This window comes from Kogia breviceps, chromosome 11 (assembly GCF_026419965.1).
Source record: "Kogia breviceps isolate mKogBre1 chromosome 11, mKogBre1 haplotype 1, whole genome shotgun sequence".
In the NCBI taxonomy this organism is placed as follows: domain Eukaryota; kingdom Metazoa; phylum Chordata; class Mammalia; order Artiodactyla; family Physeteridae; genus Kogia; species Kogia breviceps.
The window spans coordinates 35,804,970-35,831,220 of NC_081320.1; the positions used below are offsets into that span (position 1 = coordinate 35,804,970).

General features: G+C 47.3%; 1 protein-coding gene and 1 pseudogene across 1 annotated transcript in view; both read left to right on the top strand.

Annotated features, from left to right (window-relative positions):
- The window catches only part of LOC131765159 (polycomb protein SUZ12-like), a 125,472-nt gene extending 107,935 nt beyond the window's left edge, over window positions 1-17,537 (top strand). The window contains 1 exon segment of the mRNA XM_067006907.1: window positions 17,415-17,537. Within this exon segment, the coding sequence (XP_066863008.1) occupies window positions 17,415-17,537 (123 nt within the window).
- On the top strand, window positions 17,276-17,384 carry LOC131765996 (5S ribosomal RNA; annotated as a pseudogene).
- Window positions 17,538-26,251: the final 8,714 nt, after the last annotated feature.

A 26,251-nucleotide genomic window follows, 5' to 3' on the forward strand; every position in this document is an offset into this window, starting at 1 on the left:
ATGTGCCCAGAGGTGGGGCCACTCTGCTTGAGAATCACAGCACCTTGTAATCCTAGTAAGCTGCTTGACTCCTGCAATCGCCGGATTTTTGGTCTGGAGCAGCGGAGATCTTCGTCCAACTCCTCCGGAGCACGCTTTCTCTTCAGAGCTCGTCTGGGGACTGGCTTCTCGGCTTCCACCTTTGCTGGTGTGGCCAAAGGAACGTCCCCGTAGGCCCGGTAGCCACCAGCCAGGCAGTAGGTCTCCCTGTGCCAGCCCAACTGCGTTTCTTCACATCCCCAGTAGAGGACGTGGTAGTGACCAGGTGTCGGAGGAGAAATGGGAGCCGCTGCTGCTGCAAAGAAAATCAGAAGTGATCAGTCACTTCGGCTGTACACAGTCTCCTGGCAGGATTTCCCTCTCTCAAGTCTCTCCCAGTTTCTGGCCGAAGACCTTTCATCTCCTGGACATCCAAAACACAGCCTTGGCCCATCACCTCTCTGAGTCCCTGGAGAAGGGAAACTGGCTGCAAAGGCAATTCCTGGAGCCTACGGCTGCAGCACATGAGGAAGTGTCTTCACCGTTTCCAGGGAAAACAGTAGAACCCGAAAGTCATTGCACTTATGATCCTCTCCATCTGTCCCTTCCACAACAGAGAAACCAACCATTTCTTGCTGTCTGTCATTTCTGAGGCTTTCATGGAAATGCCTTTCAAGATTTCGAAAACAATCATCTAATATAACTTGGTTCAGGACCACTCCCACCTTGGCCACCCCTCTTGGGCCCCATGTATACTGCCTGTTTCAAACACACTGAACTCTCGCCCTGGGATCCTTGTATCTAGAGTAGCACGAGGTCCACTACTGAGGCAGAGTGAACAGGAGACTCAGAACCCGGCTTCTGGGTACCATATCTAGGCTCACATCAACCCAGCCTCCTGGGGCACCATCTCCTCAGCCCTCCGGTCTCACTAGCACTTCATCACCCCCCGCCCCTTGGTTCTTCCGTCCTTCCCATGACTATGGCACCACCCTCTCCCCTAGTACTCAGCAGCTCAGTATGGGATGTGTCTGAGGGGACCGATCTCGATGTCTCCGTGCCAGCACAGAGGTGCCTGTGTTTGAAGGTGCTGTTCAAGAGTGGCCCTCTTCCTCAAACTGCTCCATTTACCACTTCTCCACAACAATGCACTTGTCTTTTGCTAAGCGGCCCATCGGAAAGGGTCTGAATCGAAGCATCCTGTAGCCCAAAGCAGAAGGCTATATTTATAAAGATCAGAAGCTTCCTGCACACTAGTCCGGGGCTGACCTTTCACTTGTCCTCAGCAGTGAGCACTGTGGGACCCTGAAGGTGTCCCAGGTCACTGGTATTACTTACATCTGGGAAAGAACTCGGGTGTACGTAGTGGGCAAGAGCCACAGAAACACGTGGCAGCCAGGTGAGGTTGTGTGTACCCCAGGCCTGTTCCGCAGATGCCCGGTCTCGCTGTTCCTCCTGCACCGCCCAGCCAGGGAACAGAGCACAGGTTGGAATATGTGTAGAGGATCCGGTCACACATTCTCTCTCAGACAACCAAAGAGATTGGTCTCTGGTGGAGAACCAGTAGGGAAGTTTCTCTGAGGGCAGCAAACTGTTTGCACAGTTACACTGCCATGGAAATTGTAAGAAGGCCTGTGAGGTCCTCACTAGCCAGTGAGGTCATCGTATGAAACCTGTGACTTGGGGGTCAGGCTTGAGGAGGAGGGGCAGTTCTGTGGAGGAGAGCAGGGTGAAGGCAGAGGTACTCTGCCTGGGCCCTCACACCGGGGCCTCCCCACCCATGCCCTAGTCTAGTAGACACCCCATGTGGGGCGTGCCGGTGGGCTGGCACAGCCCCAGGGGCCACAGGAGGGCAAGAGAGACCCACATCCTGAGATCGGCTTGAGAGGCAAGATGAACGTTAGGAGGCAGCTATGTTGTATGGCCCTGACCCTAAGAGGCAGAGATTTGTGTGGACTGGGGAATCAGGGAAGGCTCCTTGGCAGTGGGCCTGAAGGACAAGTGACATGTGGACCCATGGGGAAGAGAGGGCAGACATTCCACTTTGGAAGAAGAATAGCAGAGACACACTCTTCTCGACCTTGTCCTGCCCCAAATATAGATTCATAGAACCCTCCCATTTTTACACCCGAGGGCTTCAAAAACCCGAGAGGTGAAGGGGCCTACCCAGTGTTACACAGGTCGTGGAGAGGTGTTGCGCTCAATGGTTAGGTTCATGTTGGGGCCCCGGATTCCCAGCTGATAGGAACGTGAGGACAAACTCATGCCGTTTCAAACATTTCCAAGGTGATACTGAGAGAGATGTTAAAGGTGCAAAATGAGGGTGCTGAATGACCCCACAAAGTGGAAATGGTGGGCCCACTTTAACGTGAAAGTCCAAACAAATTCCTGTCGAAAGGACATCATACCGAATGATCACATAATCATGACACTCGCCCTCTCCCCTAGAGGTAAATATCATTAGAATCCTCTCTCTCCCTCTCTCCACCATGAAAGGATGAGAGAAAGGCTCAGCAGCAGCCCCCGTGAAAGACATGGTCCACACCGTGAAGAGGTGTTACTAAGACGATTTGGTCCGTCTCAGAGAAGGAAAGAGACGACTCTGCCCTTAGCCTGAGCAGGCCCACAGGAAGGAAGCACATTTGGGGCAGCCTTGGATAGTGTGGCAATGAGAGAGAACCTTCTTTAGGAGGGGACTCCCTGTTGCCGACCTTGAAAAAGCAAAGATGGGACATTCGTGTACTTGGGCTGTTGCAGAGGGGATGTGCCCAGGAGGTAGAGACTGCTTGGACTACCATTTTAGAGGTTGGGCCACCCTGGTTGAGAAGCATAGCACCTTGTTCTCCTAAAGTGCTTGAATCATCGGGTGCCCGTTAGGACAGACGAAGTCAGGCCTCATTGGAGCAGACTGCCTTTGGGAGTGGTAGAAGGTGAAGTGTGAAGGGGAATGCTCTGGAGGAGGTTTGTCGTGGCAGGTGGGCCAGCATGAGACCATTCAGATTGTCCAAGGCTCCAGAGATGACTTGGCTGGGAGCATCCCTGTGATGTGGTGCGGGGACTCCAACCTTAACAGAACCTGGCTGGGCATCTGGGGGAGGCGGAATAAACGGTTTCTTAACTTAGGAGAGTGAGAGACTCACCTGGGGAGTTCCACAAAAGCACTTAAAAAGACTTGTACCTGGATTCTGGAGGCAACCCTCAGAAAACTTATCTAGATTTGGAGTAGGGCTCAGGAAGTTGCCACTTGTGTGTGTGTGTGTGTGTGTATGTGTGTGTGTGTGTGGTTCTTGGGCCTCTCATTCTTGTGGCCTTTCCTGTTGCGGAGTGCAGGCTCAGCGGCCATGGCCTACAGAGCCAGCCGCTCCGCGGCATGTGGGATCTTCCCGGACCGGGGCATGAACCCGTGTGCCCTGCATCAGCAGGCGGACTCTCAACCACTGCGCCACCAGGGAAGCCCTAAGTTGCACTTTTTAAATAAGCTTCCTGGGTAGTCCCAGCACAGTGGTCCATGTATATCGTGACCAAATGATTGTGCCTTCTCGGTTGCTTTGGGGAGTCCAAGTGGGCCGTATTTAAAACGGCAGCAGGCATACGTATAAACAGGGAAGATTCAAGGCAAACAGAGCTATATGGTTACAGTATGCATGAATCAGATCTGAGAAAAGCTAGCCTGGTGGTTAAAGAACACAACGCTTAGGACAGACAGACCACATTCTGTCCTACTTACTTGTGTGAGTTTGACCAAGTTCTTTTATCCTCCTGACTGTTTGCTCATATGGAGAAGAACTATGGCTGTACATTGAGCACACTATTCTCTTTTGGCAAAGGTTGCTCTGGGTCTATTTGTGTTCTCTACAATCCTTGCCAGCGTGCAAGCATTTTTACGTCGTCTGATGAAGTATTACATTTGACTTTCAACTGTTCATTACTTTGGGCAAAGACTGCAGGGCCCCATCGGGGGTCCTCGAGGTGCGGTCCGGCCTGGCACCCCGGCCACTGTGGCCACTGCCCAGGCCCTTTTCCTGGAATCCTACACAAAAATGTTAGAAAGATACACAGTCTATTGTAAATATTCACAAATGATTGTTGTTGCTTGCTTACTATCCTATTAAACGTGTAAAATCCATAAAACACTTTTCATTCACAGTTAAATATGAATTTTTACCTTTCTAATTATGTCTCTGCTCTTCACAATTGTCCTTAATGAATCAGAGACTGTGACATCACTAGTTAAAATTGAGCTTGTTAAAAAAATAAAACTCACACCCACCGAACCTACTGAAACACAATCTGCACTTTTTCAACCTCCCTGGTGTACTTGTATACCCATGAGGAGTTGAAAGTTACATTTCTACCTCGACATGTGTTCTCTGTCTGAGAAATACACACATTTTATCCACTTTGATATAAATAAAAGACTCAAAAATGCATATGCCTCTTTTGAAACCATCATTTTATCATTTCTTTTCCAGATAAGTATAGTCTCTATACTGGTTTTGTGGATCACATGCCATACTCTTTTCTTGTACTTAGACATAAGGTAGAGAAAGTTACTTTGTAAAAAATATATATATATTATATATATGTATACATATCTATATATATATATAATTGAATAATGGAAGACACTCTTCTAAATCAAAACCAGTTCTCTTAACTTGCTGTTTTCTTCTTGGGTCACATTATGAACTCTTTCCGTGGCCACAGGGCACGTGTACTTTTAATTTCAAGGACTGCTGATATTCCAGGACGTGGCCATTGATTTCTTTCAAGAGAGGTGAGAAAGCCTGGACCAAGATCAGGAGGAATTATACAGGGATGTGATGTGAGAGAAGTATAAGAACCTTCTCTCCTTGGGTGAGGATACCTTCCTTCCAGAATTCCTTCTCCAACCAGAGGGTTTAGAGTCCTTCATTGGCAGAATGTCTCCTGGAATCTTCTGCTTCCTACAATAGGGTTTCAGATTGCAACGTTTTAGGACAGTTTGGGAGTTTGTGGGTATAATTCATCTTCCTTTTAAATTGCAGCCTCCATTTTAATATACTTTGGAACTGCTTGGGATGTGTCTCTATGAGCTGAGTACTATTGCTTCTCATTTTCTGTAACAGTTTTCCATGGATTCTTTCGGTTTAAGGTATATTAGAAGGGAAACTTCGATTCTGGGAATTTCCTGGTGATGCAGTGGTTAAGAATCTGCCTGCCAAGGCAGGGGACATGGGTTCGAGCCCTGGTCTGGGAAGATCCCACATGCCGCAGAGCAGCTAAGCCCATTCGCCACAAGTACTGAGCCTGCAGACCACAACTCCTGAAGCCCACACCTCTAAAACCAGTGCTCTAAAACAAGTGCAACAAGAGAATCCACCGCAGTGAGAAACCCGCACACCACAACAAGGAGTAGCTCCCAATCGCTGGAACTAGAGAAATCCCATACGTAGCAACGAAGACCCAACGCAGACAAAAATTAATTTATTAATTAATTATTTTTTAAAAGAATTATATCCTTCTATACAACTTCTCTGGGAAGAACAGAGAGATGCCGTGGGAGAGTGAGAAAGACCGATATTTCGTGCACATCTCTCATGCAGGTGCTCTGCTGGCTCAGGTAGATTTATCCCCACCTTACAAATGAGGAAATAAGCTCAGAGAGGTTTAGTAATTTTCCCACAGCCAAACAGCTCTTCAGTGACAGAACCGAGTTATGAACCAAGTCTGTTACCTTCATAGCCTAAGTCCTCATCACAACAAAACTCAACTAATATCTACATTTATCCAATTACATTGCAACCTGGGGAGTTCTTGGCCCAATCCTGAATAAGAGTGAGAAAGAAAGAAACAGCAATGTTCCTACAGTCAACAGAAATTTTTGGAGCAGCCACTAGATGCCTGGCCCATTTGGAGGTTCAGCAGTGATCAAGACAGGAAGAGTCCTGCTTTCATGAACCAGGTAGTGGGGAGGAGAGACGGGTGAAACTTGGGTGAGGGATTTCACCTTGCTGGACCTCTGTTTGCCCATCTGGAAAATGGGATGGGTGTTCCTCATTTTCTGGGATTGTTCAGCCCTCACATTCTCTGATTCCATAAGAAGCATTTCTTTTCCTGTTTCTGTAAAATTCATTCAGGCCATGAGCTGTGATGAATGTGGTTAGCTGCTCCCCAAATCACTCTGTTCCCACCCTTTTCCTGTGATCAGGTCTTTCCCGAAACATGACTCACAATCAATCGAGTCACAGAACCTAAGGGGCACCCAGCAGAAAACTTCCAACCCTGACTTCTCAGGAGCTCTGTGGCCTACCTGCCAGGTAAACTTAACTCACCTGGCACAAGGTGGCCATCCCTGGTTTCACATCAACATGATCGCAGGCACAAACCTCCTTGTTTTTCCATTTTGTCTTTCAGTTACTTGTTGAAACAACTGCACAAATATGCCTAGGATATAAATTCAGGCATCTTCTGGCCCCAGTGCCTACTAATAAATGATTTTCTGCCACTTGAATGATAAAGACAGAACATTTTATCATTCTGCTACCCTTACTATTTGTCATTTTTGTTGATATTTCTATTGAATACATCTTTCACTATTTTAACAATGGAACATTTATTTACGTTGTTCCAGACCCAGCCTTTAGTGGTAAAGCTTTCGTTGTTATATTTCTATTGGGTTTCCTTTAAAAATTATTATCTTATCTAACTGGATTAAGTCAATTCTATAAGCGTTTATCTTAGGATATTGCTGAAATTAATACCTAGAGGGCAGGCGTACAAGGTGATTGGACTTGAGAAACTCTATTAGCACAATTAAGTATAAATATTACCTATATGTAAACCAAAGTACATGCCGAGTGAGACTCTCTGACTCTTTTTTACTGTCTGCCCCTCAAGCCTGTGAGAAAGGGAATATTCCCTGCCATCTCAGTAAACAAAGGACCTCACAGTCATCAGCACTTGCAGCCCTCCAATGGGAGCTGGCGGGCCCTGAGGAACTCAGCATATGCAAATACAGAATACTGGCCCCAGAGAGCTGAGGTGCATATCAAAGGAAGGATTTCAGTGAGCCCAGACTCTGGCATCTTCCCATACAAAGAAAAGCGCTGCATTCCTCACCTTGGGAGAGCTGGTTTTCCTTAGTTAACAATCACCTTTGGATGTTCCCCATTACTTGTGCCAGTCCCCCGCCCTGCCTGCTCCCCAGGGTACTTTAGCTCAGGGAGGAAGGAGTGCAGAGGGGCTCCGCTGAATAAGGGGCCTGTGAGCCTCGGGAGGAGTTTTTGGCCGCAGCTGGAACCTGCACCTCCCTTGCCCTGTTTCCCCTCAGGACGCTCAGGCCGAGCCCCTCCCCACGTCCCCAAGACCCCGTGAGCCAGGCCGAGGGTGGGGGCGAGAGGAGGGACCAAAGTTTCCTGGGACCGGACGCTGGGGTCAGCTCTTTCTGCACAGCAGCGGTGGGTGGCAGCAAAACCCTGCCCCTCAGAAACTGGTCTTGCGCGGCATCCCGGGCACTGGACCAGGCGGAGGGTCCGCGCCCACTTACCCGGCCCGCCGTCCCCACGACTGTCGCGACTTCATCTGCCAGGGCCCCTTCAGAGCCGGCAGCCTCAGTGAGGCCGCACTCCCCTCAGGCTCCAGGGCAGTTCCCTGACGGCTGAGGGAAGACACCCCGAGGAGGGAGTTCCAGCTCTGCGGAAACGCGGACTCTGTTCTGGGCGCAGGGGATGGGGCCCTCCGACCTGATGCCTTCCGGGAGGGAGGGGGGCGCCCAGGGCAGGAGCCACCAGGACTGCGGGGCCCCATCCGGGGTCCTGGAGGTGCCCGGCCTGGGGCCCCGCCCACTGTGGCCACAGCCCAAGCCTTTTTCCTGGAATCCTACACAAAAATGTTAGAAAGATAGTCTATAGTAAATAATCACAAATGATTGTTGTTGCTGTGCTTACTATCCTATTAAATGTGTAAAATCCATAAAACTCTCAGTTCAAAGTTAAATATGAATTTTTACGTTTCTAATTATGTCTCTGCTCTTCACAATTGTCCTTAATGAATCAGAGACTGTGACATCACTAGTTTAAATTGAGCTTGTTAAAAAAATAAAACTCAGGCCCACCGAACCTACTGAAACACAATCTGCACTTTTACAATCTCTCCAGTGAACTTGTATACCCGTGAAGAGTTGAAAGGTACATTTCTACCTCGACATGTGTTCTCTGTCTGAGAAATACACACATTTTATCCACTTTGATATAAATAAAAGACTCAAAAATGCATATGCCTCTTTTGAAACCATCATTTTATCATTTCTTTTCCAGATAAGTATAGTCTCTATACTGGTTTTGTGGATCACATGCCATACTCTTTTCTTGTACTTAGACATAAGGTAGAGAAAGTTACTTTGTAAAAAAAAAAAATATATATATATATATATATATATATATATGTATATATATATATATATATATACACACATATATATATATAATTGAATAATGGAAGACACTCTTCTAAATCAAAACCAGTTCTCTTAACTTGCTGTTTTCTTCTTGGGTCACATTATGAACTCTTTCCGTGGCCACAGGGCATGTGTACTTTTAATTTCAAGGACTGCTGATATTCCAGGATGTGGCCATCGATTTCTCTCAAGAGGAGTGAGAAAGCCTGGACCAAGATCGGGAGGAATTTTACAGGGATATGATGTGAGAGAAGTATAGCAACCTGCTCTCCTTGGGTGAGGATACCTTCCTTCCAGAATTCCTTCTCCAACCAGAGGGTTTAGAGTCCTTCATTGGCAGAATGTCTCCTGGAATCTTCTGCTTCCTACAATAGGGTTTCAGATTGCAACGTTTCAGGAGAGATTGGGAGTTTGTGGGTATAATTCATCTTCCTTTTAAATTGCAGCCTCCATTTTAATATACTTCGGAACTGCTTGGGATGTGTCTATATGAACTGAGTACTATTGCTTCTGTTAGAGTCCTTACAATATTTTATTGTCTTATTTTCTGTAACAATTTTCCATGGATTCTTTGGGCTTAAGGTATATTAGAAGGGTGACTGCGATTCTGGTACTTCCCTGGTCTTGCAGTTGTTAAGAATTCATCTGCCAGTGCAGGGCACTCGAGTTGGATCGCCAGTCCGGGAAGATCCCACGTGCCACCGAGCTACTAAGCCTGTGGGCCACAACTACTTAGCCAGAGTGCCACAACTACTGAACCCGGTGCGTCTTGAGCCCGTGCGCCATTTATTTTTTGGAGAATAAACCCACCTCTGAGTGATTAAAATGTAGACCAACTAGTCAAAATGGTTTATCACCTGTTCTTCTAAAACACTGATCAATGGAACAAGTTGTACTAGGGATAACAGTGGAATTGTATTCTGGAGTTCTTATCGGCAATATGGTTTATGTCCTTGATGCTGGATCACGACATTTCAATTGTATAACTGCTATTAATTTTCTCTTTGTTCAACGATTAAATTCTCACGTGATCTGAGTTCACACTGGAGTCATCCTTGTTGGTTTCTGTCTATTGCAGATTTCTTCCAGTATGAAAGGACAAGAGCAATTCGGCTTACTTTACAAAATGACTTCAAACTAAATGATGATATAATCTACATTCAATTAATTTATACATACCTTACTGTAGATCAGGGTTTGTTATGGTGGCAGAGCCCGACACTTATGTAATACGGAAACCTTTATGTGCACTGGTTCAAGTCCTCTTCTTAAGAATATGTGTATAATCAACATTCTTTCACAAATTACCCAATTTAATTCACCATAGCATTACTCATATTAACTAAATGGAAAATCCTTGGCTATATACAGATCCAGAAAGGGCCAAAAATCATCAGCCCCCATGGATTATTACAACCCATTGCTGAGGTATTCAAATTACTTTTTAAAGAACCACTATGTCCATCAACATCATCTATTTATGTATTATTGCTCCAATGCTAGCCTTAACCCTGGCTCTCACAAAATGAATTCCTCTTCCCATATTTTATCCACTAATTAATATGAATGTAGTCATATTATTTATATTAGTCATATCACACCTAGCCATTTATTCCATCCTCAGATCTGGATGAGCTTCACATTCAAAATACTCACTCACTGGAGCTCTAGGGACAATAGCACAGACAATCTCATACGAAGTAATGTAGCAGTTATCCTATTCTCAGTCTTTCTAATAAATGGATCATTTACACTTTCAACAGTAATTATTACACAAGAACACCTATAGCTAATTTTATCCTGACCCCTACCCAGAATTTGATTATCTCCGCAGTAGCAGAAATCCAATGAAGCCCCACTTGATTTAACAGAAGTAGAATCAAAACCTGTATATGTCTTCAATGTAGAAAATGTAGCAGGCCCGTTCACGCCATCCTTCCTAGAGAATATGTCAATTTCCTTATAATAAACATTTCCACAACAATCCATTTTTAGGAGCATTTGACAATCCCTAGGTGCCAGAACTATAGATTCTTTCATCTTGTGAATATAGTTTTTTTTCAAAAATAATTTTTATAGTTTTACTACCTTTAAACAAAATGTACTCCATTGCTGTGGAGTATCCCTTCATAGGGGCGTGCATGGTTCATTTCTGCATCCGCTTATGGTGGCCTTCAGGTTCTTTCAGGTTTGGCTCCTGTGGCTGCGGAGTCCATGTCCATGTGTTCTGGTGCAGGGCTGGTGGGTTTGTGTTCAGCTGGGAGGAGCACTGCGGGTCTGTGTTGTGCAGGGACTTCGCTATCTGAGGCCCGATTGTCTCAGAAGTGGTTGCGTTCCCCCGCTGCGTACCAGGCTTTCCATTGGTCCACATCCTGCTGATATTTGATACTATGTCTTTCATGTCTGCCATTCTGGTAGGTGTATGCACAGTATTTTTCTTATGGTTTTAATCCCTCAGGTGTTAGAGAAGTTGTGCATCTTGTAGTATTCATGGACTATTTCATATAGTTTTATAAAAGTTTTAAAAATTGTGGTCCAATACACATAACGTAAACTTTACTATCTTAACCATTTTTAAGTGCACGTTTCAGGGTCAAGAAGTAATTCACACTGTTGTGCAAACCTGACCGCCTCGTCCTCCAGCTTTTTCATTTGGCAAAATTGAAACAGTCCCCCTTAAACACACACTCCCCATCATCCCTCCCTCAGCCCCTAGAACTCAACATCCTACTTTCTGTCTCTATGTTTCCAACTGCTCTAGGGGCCTTGTATGAGTGGATCAAGCACTGTTTCTTTTTGTGTGTGTCTATCTTCCATCACTGAGCATAATGCCTGCAAGGCTCATCCCTGCTGCAGCCTGTGTCAGAATTGCCTTCCTTTTTAGGATGAATAACATTCCCTTGTATTGATAGACCATGTTTTTCTTCTCCATTCATCCATTAGTGGACACATGTAATATCTATATTCATTTCTCCTGTCATAATATTTGTGGAATAACGTCAGAAAGTCCTATGAATCAAAAGTCATTTGTGGGCTTCCTTGGTGACGCAGTGGTTGGGAGTCTGCCTGTGGATGCAGAGGACACGGGTTTGTGCCCCGGTCTGGGAAGATCCCACATGCCACGGAGTGGCTGGACCTGTGAACAATGGCCACTGAGCCTGCGCATCCGGAGCCTGTGCTCTGAAACGGAGAGGCCACGGCAGTGAGAGGCCCGTGTACCGCAAAAAAAGTCATTTGCCATTAACTTTTTTCTTAAACATTTTTTTTTTTGTGGTACGTGGGCCTCTCACTGTTGTGGCCTCTCCTGTTGCAGAGCACAGGCTCTGGACGCACAGGCTCAGTGGCCATGGCACACAGGCCCAGCTGCTCCGTGGCATATGGCTGTTCCCGGACTGGGGCACGAACCCATGTCCCCTGCATCAGCAGGCGGATTCTCAACCACTGCACCACCAGGGAAGCCCCTTTCATAAACTTTTTATTGTGAAAAACATCAAAGCTAAGAAAAGGCAAAAATACATGTCAGCTTCACTTGTGTCCAGGAATGAATGCTTTACCGATTCACTGTATTCCCTGTGTGTGTGCGCTATGCGTGTGCATGTGACTGTTTGCATATATATGCTGTGCATGTGCATAGTTATGTGCACTTGCACACATTAGTGTGTGTATGGGCATATGCATGCATGTGTGTTCATATGCTAGTGTGTGAATATATTTGTGCTGTGCACGTGCATATGTTTGTGTGTGTGTTGCGCTTGCCTGCGTGCACACCTTTGTGTTTGCTGGAACCACTTGCAAGTTGGTTGCAGACTGAATTGTGCTCCAGATATGTCCACACGTACCTGCTCTAACAATCCTGCATAGCCACGTAAAGGTCACAGATCTCAGGGATTTAAATGGATGGAGCAGGATGGCCTGACACAGAGTTAGTCTTCCAATGACTGTCACTACCTCAGTAACATCCTTCATACCTTCTTTAAGCCCCATTCAGGGTCCAGTTTAGACCCCCATTACATTCACTCACTTGCTCCAGGTCCCCTAAAGCTACAATGTCACAGTTGGAGAGCCCAGCCAAGGCTGGGGGTGCCCCTCCAGTTAGCCTGGCCTCCAGGCCCTGCAGTTGGCTCCTGTGTTCCCATCTCTCAGCCAGGCCCCGACTTGGATGGGGCCGCCACCTCTTTCCTCACAGGGTCCCATCGCCCAGTCAAGGGGGTTCATTCTCCCCAAACACAGTATCAGGAGTGGGGCAGTGACAGTGACAGTCCCCACTGGGTCTCCTTCATGTGAGACCCTGTGCTGTGGGAAGAGCAGGTGCCCTGCCCTCAGGAGTGGGGGGCTGGGGTGTGACCTGCGGCCCACGATGGGCAGGCGGGTCCCTGGGTGGGGCGAGCCAGTGTGCAAGGAGTTCCACGGTGGGTTCTCCTCTCCAATGGCTTCTGTGTCCCTACTTCTCCCCGTGCCTCCCTTCGAAGACAGCTCAGTGTCCATGCTGGCTGTCAGCCCCAGGGCATGAGGTCACCTGACCGGAAGCCATGGGAGCCATCAGCCACCGCCCCCTCTACACACACACACAGACGCACACGCTGCAGGGAAGCAGGACCTGAGTGCAGGGCTCTCAGCGGCCCTGAGCGCCCTGCCTGGAATCGGCCAGCGGAATGGACAGACCGGATCTCCCGGCCCGGAACATGCAGGACTGTCCTGCCTGGGCTTCCAGTGTGGCCACCTCCTTCTGGAAGCCTGGGAGGCTGGAATCAGGCCACTTGTTGTCTGTCCTTGCAGCAGACTGGGCTGCACTATAAGAAGAAGTTCACGGCTCACCCGTGGATCCTGACCATCAGGTGGCCAGAGAAATTGGTAACATTTCTGTTTTGCCTGTTGAAATGATTAATGACAAAGATTTTGTTCAGTTTCCTGATGTGGGTGTCCAAAGATGAGAGACCCATGTGTATGATCTGTACCTCCTATGAGATCAGCCCTAAGCTAGTTTAAACATGATCAAGTTTTGTCTATGTGGTACATTTAGACCTCTGCATGTCCCGTCTACTGATTATGTTTAGAGCTAACCATGTGTTGTCTATGATAACATTTCGACCTGACCATGTCTGTGCTAGGACTATAGGGACCTGGGTAGAGACCCGGCCTGGCCTCAGCACTGGGAAGCTCCATGCCTGCATCTGAAGGTCAGTGCTTAGATGTCCGGGGTCTGGAGCTCAGGTGGGCTTGTCTACATAACAGCTTCTCTTCTGAGTGTGGTGACCTGGTCCTCCCAAGGGTCAGTGCTATGGTCGGGGCCTTCGTCTTAATCCCTGCAAGGCTCACCTTCCCTGGGGCTCGTGGAGAATCCTCAGGAGGGCTACCTGGCAATAATTCCAATTCACCAGCATGTACATGGTGCATAGAGAGGCAGGTTTAGCTGGTGAATTGATTGCCGGATACCTCAGAGTGGGCAAAAGGCCGATGGGTAACAGCTGAGGCTGCTGCTGACCTCTCCTTCCAGTCTACTGTCCCTACTCAGCAGTGTCCAGAGCTGCCCCTTGGCTTTCAGCCCTGCTGCCCTGTGAGTTTTCTCAATATGTAGGTGAGACGAGAAAGGACTGAGCCTGCCAGCACCAAGGTCGTGTGTTCAACTCTAGCATGAAAGCTTTAAAAACAGTTAAAATCACACAGAACCAAAGGGAAAAGAGGAGTTCTCTGGGACAAGTGTGGTGAGAGGAGACCCACCTGACACTTTTTCCCATCCCAGGAGGTCCCAGGAACCCAGCTTGTTTCCACATTAGGGGAGCCACCAGCAGAGCCATGGTGTCCTGACCAAGGGGACGTGTGACGCCAGGTGCAGGGTCTGCGGAGGTGAGGTCACCCTGGGACTATGGACATGTGACCCAGGTGGAGGTGTCTGGAGAGGAGGGGTCACCTGTTGAGAGAGAAGGTGTGACTTTAGGTGCAGGGTCTGGGGAGGTGTGTCACCCTGGTGAGTGTGGATGTGTGACCCCAGGTATAGGGTGCGGGGACTGTGTGCGTCTTACCACATCTTCATGGGTCAGGATCACATGTACGGGGAGACTGCATATGTGCTCTTTGCCTGCACTGCGTCCTGTCCCCTTTGAGATTTCCAAACTGCATTAACGGTGTTGCCCTAGTTAACCTGTGGTTCCTTTACTTCTCTTAATCTGGTCACAATCATATGAGGTCAGTCATGTTTGAGTGTGCTGCTACTCTGTGTTCTGGTGAGTGACAACACTTGGTGGTATCCTATTAATATCATAGCATATCATATGCCTAATCTATGGGGGTCACCACAGCCTGGGTCCCCCTGGACAGAGGTCAGCTGAGCACAGACTAGCGCCCCCCCCTAAGAATGGTCTCCCACATGCTCTGTGAGGGTACCGTGATGGCCCCTAAGGTAGGAAACTGTGTCTGGGCCTCCAACATCTGTGATGAAGAGGAGTCAAAATGGAATCTCAATTAACAAGACATAATTTTAAGAATTTATTTTAAGTGAAATAAAACACGTCACGTACCCTTTACCATCATCACCATTTTAAGTGCACGTTTCTGAGGCATCAGATCTATTCACTTTCTCGTGGAGCCATCACCACCACCCCTAGAACTTTTCATCTTGCAAAACCCAAATTCCACAACCATGAGAGTCTCCCTCTCCATTCCCTCCCGCTGCCCTGGCCCCCATATCCACTTCAGTCCCTGAGTTGTCGACTCCAGGGCACCCACTGGAGTGGAATCCTGCAGTGTTTGCTCACGGGTCATTTTGGAAGAGCTGACTTTCAGTCTGAAGCTCTGCCTGTTTGCATCTGAAGAATTTGCATTTAAGGAGATGGTGTATGAGGAAGGGGGTGTATGAGGGACAAAGGTGTCCAGGGTGCAGATGAGCCAGGACCTGACCAGCTGCCTTTTGGGTCCTCTGGTCCCATCTCTTGGTCTGTGCCTCATCTGCATCATCACTGCCCCCACTGGCACCGCTGGGCTGTTGTTGTCTGAGTGAGATTCCCCTGGTGCCCTTGCTCTCCTCCCCTCCTCCTGCTGGTTGGGGCGGGAACTGCTTGCTCTGTGGTCTCTACTCCTGAGGCACGAAGGACCCTGTAGCATGGACCTGAAGAGTGTGGGGTGTGGTCCCAAGAGCATGGGGCCCACATAGGACACAACATCAGGGCGTGACAAGTGCTAGGGCTGCCTCATCACTGACAGAGAATGTTGCCAAGATCCTGCTTGGGAGGGCATGGTGGGTGGCGTGGCACCCTAGAGGCCCCATTCCTATCCTGGAGCTTGCAAAGTGCATCCCCATGGGCTCCAGATTCACTCCATATCTCAGCCATATCACTCTGTCCAGTCTTGAACTCACAAAAACGAGCTCCCTTGTCCACAACATAGGCCTGGTCCTGTTGGTATTAGGATTCTTTAATTTAGGCGTCCTGGGATAGCAGCTCTTTTTAGGCCTGAGAAGGAACAGCTCAGGAGCGTACAACAATTTCAGATGAAACTAATATTCAATGACTATCTCTAACTACTCGGTTGTTGACTTCTATTAGTATTCTCCTGGTTTTAGCTCCGATGTGGGGATTACAGAGAAGTCAACATTTAAATCTTCATTATCTGTGTATTTGTAGCTTCAGTATCATTACTGACCCATAGTTTTTTATGGTTTGAAAGAGTTATTCATTTCATGTATCATGTAGAGGATTTACAATGATGATAGGGCAATTAAGATGACAATAATGGCTAGTAAATTGTTCACATTTTCTCTACCTGTGCATCTATTGTATGTATATGAGTTAGTTTAGATGTCAATATTAGTGAAATAATATAGAGGACTAGAGAACTTATTTTAAAAATCACTATTAATGTGTGATGATGAAAATGTAAAAGTTCTTCCATAATCGGTGATGTTGTATCTTGAGAACCTAGATGAAATTTATATGCCATAGTGATATACAGGATTTTAGCCTATGATTTAACTTTGACCAATCTACATTACTTTTTACTTTTATCTCATTTATTGAGAAAGGCATAATTGTTATGGTGTTGGCTTGAAACTGGTTGAAAAGGACTTGAGTCCTTCCTTATTTTACACTTACATAGATAGGATTCTTGAAACATAGGATATGGTGGAGAGCATTTGTGTAACCATTCTAGGTTAGGAGTAGGAGTTTCCACTGCTAAGACTTCTTGTTTAGATGCAAATGCTTTTCAAAATATGAAGAGTATTAGCATTACTGCTGCTACTGAGATGAATGAGCCTAAAGACAAAATATTTCATGTTGTGTGTGCCTCAGGGCACACAGACTAACGTAGTGACATCCCTGAGAGGCCAAGAAAGTGCTGCAGGAAGTCATATTTACTACTACAAATATACTTGTGAAGTGAATTTTTGCTCATGCTGAGTTAACTGTAAAACCTGAGAATAGTGGGAATCCGTGTAGGAGCCTCCCATAATAGTGAAGACTGCTCCCATGGACATTAGGTCATGGAAGTGTGCTACTACATAGCATGTATCCTGGAGCACAATGTCTGGGGTTGAGTTGGCTAAGATGATTCCTGTCACGTCCCCGGACATGTTCCGGGGCCACATCCCTGTGAGAGACGAGCGGGATCTGGGGCGGGGCGCCAAGCGCCAAAGGGTTTGCTGGGTCCCTCCCGCCCTGGGCTGGGAGGTCGCCAACCCCTCCACCACCCTGCGGTACCCGAGACCTCCATTCCCCTGGCTGGGCGGGCAGCGGGGCCCTGCCGGGGCGGGCTGGCCGCGGGGCTGGCGGTAAGGTGCACGGGCCAGAGAAGCTGGGCCTCAAGAGGCAGCCTGCAGTCCCCAACCCTGCGTACGGCCATACCACCCTGAACGCGCCTGATCTCGGAAGCTAAGCAGGGTCGGGCTTGGTTAGTACTTGGATGGGAGACCACCTGAGAATACTGGGTGCTGTACGCTTTTTGCCTCCCGCCCCGCCTTCTCCTTTAGTCGCCCGGGGCTGAGGCCGCCTCCGCCCCGGCCGGGCACCGCTGCAGGCCCCCACCTCCTCAGGCCCCTCCCACCACAGCGCGCGCCAGAGGGGGCGCTCCCCGCCGGCCTGGCCGGGGCTAGGGCGGCCAGAAGGCGGCTCTGGAAGGCAGCGGCACACCAGACGCTCTGGCGGTGGCTGGCCCGGATCCAGACTCCGCCACAGGGTCGGGGCTAAGATACACGCCCATGAGTGGAAGTGCCTTATGCGCTGTAGCTCTGTTTTTTAGATGTCTTAGGAAACACCATACACTTCTCCAGAGTGGCCGTTTGCAATTTACATCCCTTCCACCAGCATAACAAGGCTCCCTTTTCTCCATGGCTTATCCTGCATTTCTGGGTTTTACACTTTTTCACGATGGCCGTTTGACCGATGCGAAGTGAGACTTCTTTGTACTACTGATGTGCATTGCCCGCTTGTTTCGTTGGCCAAAAAGGGCTTATGCGTTTTTTCCCTGAATATATTCAGGAAAAAACCGCATACGCCCTTTTGGGCCAACTGCATCATTGTTGAAATTCTGCCGCTTTTCAGGTGCTTTAAAGGCGACTCCAATCTACCTCTTGAAAACTGTTTCCTCCAATACTGCCTTGATCTCAAATCCTCTTCATTTCCTTACCTCAGTATATTTTTGGACAATTGTTATCATTTATAACACTGCAGGTTTGTGAATTGCAGTGCCCCTGAGCTCCATTTTTCAACTCGCCTTTTTGGAGTTGGCCGCAAAACCACAGGATTGCTTCAGGCCCTTTTCTGGTTCCAGGGGGCAGGCTGAGCCTTTGGTTAATTCTTCTTCCTGATTGGAAATTAGAGTGACATGTGCCTGTCCAAACACCTAGAGCTGGTCTCTCATTGGTTCCCCCTCTTCCCGTTCATCCTCTGGACAAATTGCAAACTGTACGAAACAGGAGGTTAAATAAAGGTGCTGATTCTCCAAGTGCGGAGATTGTTAGTAAAGCGGCTGGAATGGCAAACCCGAGCACCAGGGATGAAAAATGAGATGTGTTTTAGAAACATTTCCCGATCACACAATGTACCATCCTATGAGTTTCCCATGCATGTTTTAGCTGTAGGAAGATTCCCTTGAACCTGGAGAGTTGGGACCCATGGAATGGGTACCACGCAGTATTACTTTAAAGGGTCTGCATTTGCTCACCCAACCTCACCAATCCTCTTGGCCCCAAGAGTGTCCAGCCTTATGTCTCATCCAGTTGTGTGTCTAGATGTGGTCAATCAGGGTTTCATCACAGCCCCTGAAAGAATTTTGTAAGAATGTTTCTCTCTTTCACTGTTTGTTTTTTTAATTTTTATTTTTTTTAATTTATTTTTTAATGGGGTTCAGCTGATTTTCAATGCTGTGTTTATGCTGTTTTACACCCAGCTGATTCACTTACAGAGAGATATCAATAAATACTTTTTTTTTTTCGTTACGCAGGCCTCTCACTGTTGTGGCCTCTCCCGTAGCGGAGCACAGGCTCCAGACGTGCAGGCTCAGCGGCCATGGCTCACAGGCCCAGCCGCTCCATGTCATGTGGGATCTTCCCGGACCAGGGCACGAACCCATGTCCCCTGCATCGGCAGGCAGACTCTCAACCACTGCGCCACCAGGGAAGCCCAATAAATACTTTTTAAGATTCTTACTAGGCAGATGTAGTCTTCTGCAGTGAATAGGATGTGTTGAGTCCACTTCATTGAGCAATGAGTAGGTCATGTCTATTACATATTTGGTTTATGGAACGGTATCTGTGCTCACTTGAAACTCTCGTTTTATGCATCACCCCACCTCACCTTTCCCCTTAAGCAGCCATAAGTGTGTTTTCTAAATGTGTGACTCTGTGTTCTGTTTTGTAATTCAGTTCATGTGTAGCAATTTTTCGAAACCCCCGGTAAGTGATATGTTATCATAAGTTTCTTTTTCTGTCTGACTTATTTTACTTAACATCATCGTTCCTAAATATACTCATTATGCTGTTAGTAGCCTTATGATATTGATTTCATGGCTGAGTTATATTCCATTGTACATAAGTACCACAACTTGTTTACCCATTTTTCTCTTTCCTAGGATATTTTCAGTGTACCCAAGCCGAGGTCCTTGCAAACCAAGCAGCCCTAAACTTTGAGGTGCCCGTGTTCTGTCGATTTTTGGTTCTCTGAATATATACGCCAATGAGTGGAAGTGCCCTATGCATTGTAGTTCTGTTTTTTAGATGTTTTAGGAAACACCATACACTACTCCAGAGTGGCCGTTGGCAATTTACATCCCGCTCATCAGTGTCACAAGACTCCCTTTTCTCCATGGCCTGTCCTGCATTTCTGGTTTTTACACTTTTCCAGGATCGCCCTTTTGACAGATGGGAAGTGAGACTTCTTTGTAGTGCTGATTTGCATGTCCTGCTTGTTTGGTTGGCCAAAAAGAGTGTATGCATTTTTGCTAAATATATTTAGGAAAAATATATGTTTTGGCCAACTGCATCATTTGCGAAGTTCTGCCACTTTTCATGTGCTTTAAAGGCGACTCCAACATACCTCTTGAAAACTTTTTCCTGAAATTTTGCCTTGCTTTCGAATCTTTTTCGTTGCCTTACCTCAGTGTATTTTTGGAAGATCGTTATCATTTATAACCCTGCAGGTTTGTGAATTGCAGTGCTCCTGAGCTCCATTTTTAAGTCCTCTTTTGGGAACTGGCCACAAAGCCACAGGATTGCTACACGCCCTATTGTGGTTCCAGGGGGCAGGCTGAGCCTTTGGTTAATTCTTCTTCCTGATTGGAAATTAGGGTGGCATGTGCCTGTCCAAACACCTAGAGCTGGTCTCTCATTAGTTCCCCCTCTTCCCGTTCATCCTCCTTACAAATTCCTAACTGTACAAAACAGGAGGTTAAATGTGCTGATTCTGCAAGTGGGGAGCTTGTTAGAAAAAAGGCTGCAGGGGTGAACCCGACTACCAGGAGCTGAGGAGATGACGTGTCATTTCCAAACTCTTCCCGATCAAACGGTGTACCATCTTCTGGGTGTCAGGCATGTTTTAGCTGTAGGTAGAGCCCCTTTCATGTAAGGAGAACACCAGGTTTTTCCAAATCAGTGTCTCCCCGAACCCCAAATTGGGAAATTTTTAAGCTATGGGTACATGTATGATCATTAAGGGCCTTGGGCAGTAGGCAGAGTCCGAGCTTTAGATGATTGAAATCTTCAGGGCAGAAGAGCTCACCATCGACCTCCTTTAGGTTACATTTTATCTATCGTTGATAGATGATGTAGATATAGTTATGTATTCTTTTGCAGATTTTTCCCCTTATAGGTTATTACACAATATTGAATGTTGTTCCCCGTGTTATACAGAAGTTCCTTGTTGACGATCTATTTTATACATCACAGTTTGTATGTGTTAATCCTAAACTCTTAATTTATCCCTCCTCCCGCGTTTCCCCTTTGGTAATAATACGTTCTAAGATTTTATACTTCTCAGACATGGGGGAGTTGAAGGAGAGGTATCATTTTCAATGGAAAAGCAATCAAAACAAGATTGAAGCTTCAGCCAAGATTATTAGATGTAGTGTACATCGTTGGAAAGAAATCACGTCATTTCTCTAATGTTGACCTGACAAATAAGACAAAGCCCTCCACTGAACTTGCTTATAATAAAGTGATGGAAATATCAAATGGAAGTGTTAGAAACATCTTATTTTACACGAGCCTTACACACTGCTCTATGTTAATTACAGTTTGGCTCACACATCTGTTCATTGAAGGTACAATGCTCTCAATTTCTGTTACTGATCCTACAGAGTGGTCCCAACAAGGGTCCCCTTGCCCAGGGTCACTGGAGCCAAAAGAACGAGACTGAGTTTGCTTCAGAAGCAAAGGAAACTTTATATTTTGATCAGAGAATGGAGAGGTGAGAGCGTGCGCTCCCCCGTGGGCTGTGGGACAGGCTGCTGGGTAGGGATCCCGACAGTGTCAGCGGGAGGGAGGGGGCAGAGCTCTCCACGGCCCGGGTTGGCTGGAGCTCAGGCTCCATGTCGCCGAGTCTGCACGTGGCCCTGAGAGCTGAGGTGTCGGCCCAGCCATTTTGCAGTAGGAAATCGGGTCTGAAGTGCCGGGTGTGGGACCTCTGCATGTGGAAACCTAGGGGCATGTGAAATTAGACAAAGCACAAAGGAAAAAAAAGGTTAGATTTTATTTTATTGCCCAGATTCTATTTTTATCTCCCAGGAATTTTTAATGGGCTTTGCCGGCGACAAACCCCTCCTCTGCCTTTTGTCCTGTTCCTCATTCTTGGGGGGCTGAGGGTGCAGACCCCTCTTCTGCAACTGCTTCGTGCTGAGTTGGGAGTCCTCATACCTGTGGGGGAGGGGCAGAACTGCTCCCTGGCAGCCTCCAGGTGAGGTTGATTGTCCCCAGGCCTCCTCTCTCACTGCTTGTCTGCCTGAGCACCAGCATTGGAAGTGCTTAGATTCTAATGACTTTTGAGGGTCCAGGAAAGAGATGTGCAGAGTTGCTGGGGGGCGGCAGCTTTACCCCACCCCACATTTGTTTGGCCACATTAGGCTGAGGGTTTCTGCCAGCCTAGATGCTCTGACCAGTAGTCTGCGCTTTCTTCAATTAGGCCCCTGAATTAACGTACAAACAGCACCAGGTGTCAGAGCCCTGCCTGCTCAACTCCCAGACAGTCCAGGACCGGTGATGATCCAGGACCATAACGGCCACTGAGTCAACGGCGTTTTGAAGTAGCCAGGAGTCCAGCCGGTCTCATTGGCTGCCGTCACCGCGGTGTCTGTAGGCTTTTCTATGGTGACAGTGTTATTTACGGTTTCCCCGCCAAGCTTATTAGCTCCGCTCTGGGTGCAGTAAGTCCTGCAAGCAGTAGTCTGCTCTTTTGGGGCACACTCTTGTTGTTTTCTGAGAGAAGCTCCAGGTCAAGTGATGGTCACACGAGTCATCTTGGGGGTCTGTTGCCCCCGGTTGTCTCTCTGGAGGCTGGAGTTGGAGGGCCTCCTCACTCGAGGTCAGTGTGCCCACGGAGCAATCCCTGCAACTTCAGGGCCTGGTGGGTGGTTAGGATCACCACGTGGGGTCCTTTTCTCTTGGGAGGGACCTGGCCTTGCAGGCTGCTGATTTCCAGGTTTTTCGATACCCCCAGTATCCTGGCCGGATGAGGTGGTGGGCCAAGCCCTTGGTGACCGTAGTTTCTCCTACCTGGAGGGCATTCTTGCGTTGTTCCATTTCAAGTGGTCCCAGTTTTTGCACTGATACTCCAAGGGCGATTCACCTTCGACTGGGAATGTAAAGGTCAAAGGGTTTAGTTAAATTAGGGAGTTCCAGGGCAAGGGTCTGAATTGACTGCTCTTTCCATTCTTCAATGGCCACTTCTGGATTCTATTCAAAAGGATCATCATCTTTTCCTTTCAGTGTTTCATATCGAGGCCCAGCTATTAGACTGTAGTTAGGATCCAGATGCAGTAAACCCCGGCCTCCCCAGGAACCCCTAAGCTGTCTTCTAGTTTTAGAAGGGGTACGGCTGCAAATGGCTTCTTCCCTTTCCTGGGATGGCCTTCTCTGACCTTCTGTGAGAGTGAAGCCCAGGCAGGTCACCTTAGTCTGTGATATTTTAGCCTTTTTCTTGGACACCTTCTATCCTTTATTGGCTAAGTAGTTCAGAGACCTCCTTAGTAGGGCTGGCGATCAGAATGTCATCTGCCTATTGAAGGAGGGTTCCCTTTTCCAGAGGTAGAACTTTTAGGTCTTTAGCTAACGTTTCCCCAAAGATGGTGTGGGAATTTTTGAACCCTTGGGGCAGGACGCCTCAGCGGTATTGTTTCTGTTGTATGTTGAGTCCTGCCACTCACAAGCCAAAACTTCTTGTGACTCTGGGATAATGGAATACAGAAGAAGGCATCATTGAAGTCTAATACAGAATAGCATGTTCTGGTGGATGGTAGAATGACCAGCAGTGTGTAGGAATTAGGAACTACTGGATATATATCCTCGATGGCTTCACTGACTGTCCTGACATCCTGTACCAGGTCGCCAGCAGCCCATGGGGCTCTCGTGGTCAGGCCAATCTCAGGATATGGAGCTCACCTGGGCAGGTACCCTGCAGCCCACGGGGCTCTTGTGGTCAGGCCCCTCCCAGGATACGGAGCTCACCTGGGCATGTCCCCAGCAGCCCACGGGGCTCTAGTGGTCAGGCCCCTCCCAGGATTTGGAGCTCCCCTGGGCAGGTACACCGACAGGGCTGGGCACACAGGAACTGTGCCCATATCCCTCATTGCAGAGCACCCCCAGCTCACCTGTTGGTCAGAGCTGCCCCAGAGCACCTCAGAGCAGAACTTGAACTAACAAACAGTGGCTCCGACAGGTCTGTGACCCTGACCTTCACTCTGTGCGGCCTCCCTCTGCCAAGTCTTCCAGAAGCTTCCACTGCAACCGGGGCACCAGGCCTTTGTCTCCACCCACCACCCCTCCTCTCCCTGACTCCTGGGTTCCTCTCATTAAGAGAGGGTCTTCTTGAAGTTGTCTCCCACTCATGGACCAGATAAAATGATTAGAAAACAAGCTAGAGCTGCAGCCCCTTGTCTATCCTGACCCTCAGGACGCCACACCTGTTCCTTGGACCTGGCTGGTGCAGCAAGGCCCATTTTCTGCAACTGTGAGCCCCTGAGAGGCGAGGATTGGCTGACCTGGGCAGCCTGACCTGGCCGGCCAGCCCTTCTCAGCTGTGCCTGGGCTGAGGTCAATATAAACACCCCTCCAGGCAGCAAGAGTCCCTGCAGCTGTACCTGACGTCATATTCTCTGCCCTGTCAGCAGTCTCGGGGCTGGGCTTGTGGGAGGGAGTAGGGCCTGCGGCTCTGTGGGTGCCCCAGTGTGAGTGGGGCTCTGCTGGACTTTCTGAAGGAGTTGCCAGGCTGCCACCTGCTAAAGAAGAGGATGTATTACCCATACCTGCCGCTGGAATTTCTCCCCGGGCAAAGCTGAGGAAGGGAAAAAAAACAGTGAGGGCTGGGACAGGAGGGGTATGTCAGGCAGGGAAATAGAAAGCTTCCATAAGAGTGCCTGGGGCCAGGACTAGCCTGGCTGACCTCCAGGCACCAAGTCGGCCTGTGTACTGTGGCTGTTGTGGCTCCACGGCCCTTCCTCTAGGCTTTCAAGTACTTGCACACATTTTTACCTGGGAAGAGTGGGAACAGTTCAGTAGCAGCTAGCCTGGGGCTCAGCTCACGTTTACTCAGAGATGCCTCGGCACCGTCCCCCAGCTTTGCAATGAGGATGCTCCTTGCGGGGGCGCTGCTGGCTGCATGGGAGACGATTCCCCACCTCTGACCAACTTCAGAATTGTTCGCCACTGGAGCAAGTGCCCTGATAGGGTTTTCCTCTGTATGAGCAGTTTTTCTTCTTTTTTGGTTCAAGGTAAGTTTTATTCCTCTTCTTCCATTTATAGATATAAACATGGAAATAATTCATTCATATAAATATGTCTATGGGAGGGAAAATGTTTTTTCTCTTTTTAAAATACTATTGTTTTAATTTTTGAATTTAATTTAATTTATTTTTTATACATCAGGTTCTTATTGGTTATCTATTTTATACATATGTGTGTATATGTCAATCCCAGTCTCACAATTCATCCCACCACCACCACCCCTCCACTTTCCCCCCTTGGTGTCCATACATTTGTTCTCTACATTTGTGTCTCTATTTCTGCCTTGCAAACCGGTTCATCTGTATCGTTTTTCTAGGTTCCACATGTATGCGTTAATATTTGTTAATATTTGTTTTTTCTGTTTCTGACTTACTTCACTCTGTATGAGAGTATGTAGATCTATCCACGTCTCTACAAATAACCCAATTTCATTCCTTTATATGGCTGAGTAATATTCCATTTTATATATGTACCACATCTTTTCCATTCGTCTGTCTATGGGCGTTTAGGTTGTTTCCATGACCTGGCTATTGTAAATAGTGCTGCAATAAACATTGTGGTGAATGTGTCTTTTTGAATTATGGTTTTCTCTGGGTGTATGCCCAGTAGTGGGATTGCTGGGTCATATGGGAATTCTATTTTTGATTTTTAAGGAACCTCCGTACTGTTCTCCATAGTGACTGTATCAATTTACATTTCCACAAATAGTGCAAGAGGGTTCCCTTTTCTCCACACCACCTCCAGCATTTGTTGTTTGTAGATTTTCTGATGATGTCCGTTCTAACTGGTGTGAGGTGATACCTCATTGTAGTTCTGGCTTATATTTCTCTAATAATTAGTGATGTAGAACAGCTTTTAATGTGCTTCTTGGCCATCTGTATGTCTTCTTGGGACAAATGTCTGTTTAAGTCATCTGCCCATTTTGGGATTGGGTTGTTTGCTTTTTTTTACTGTTGAGTTCCATGAGCTGTTTATATATATTGGAGATTAATCCTTTGTCTGTTGATTTGTTTGCAAATATTTTCTCCCATTCTGAGGATTGTCTTTTCATCTTGTTTGTAGTTTGCTTTGCTTTGCAAAAGCTTTTAAGTTTCATTTGGTCCCATTTGTTTGTTTTTTATTCCATTACTCTAGGAGGTGGATCAAAAAAGATCTTGCTGTGATTTATGTCAAAGAGTATTCTTCCTATGTTTTCCTCTAAGAGTTTTATAGTGTCTGGTCTTACATTTCAGTCTCTAATCCATTTTGAGTTTATTTTTGCGTATGGTGTTAGGGAGTGTTCTAATTGCATTCTTTTACATGTAGCTGTCCATTTTTCCTAGCACCACTTATAAAGAGACTGTCTTTTCTCCATTGTATATCCTTGCCTCCTTTGTCAT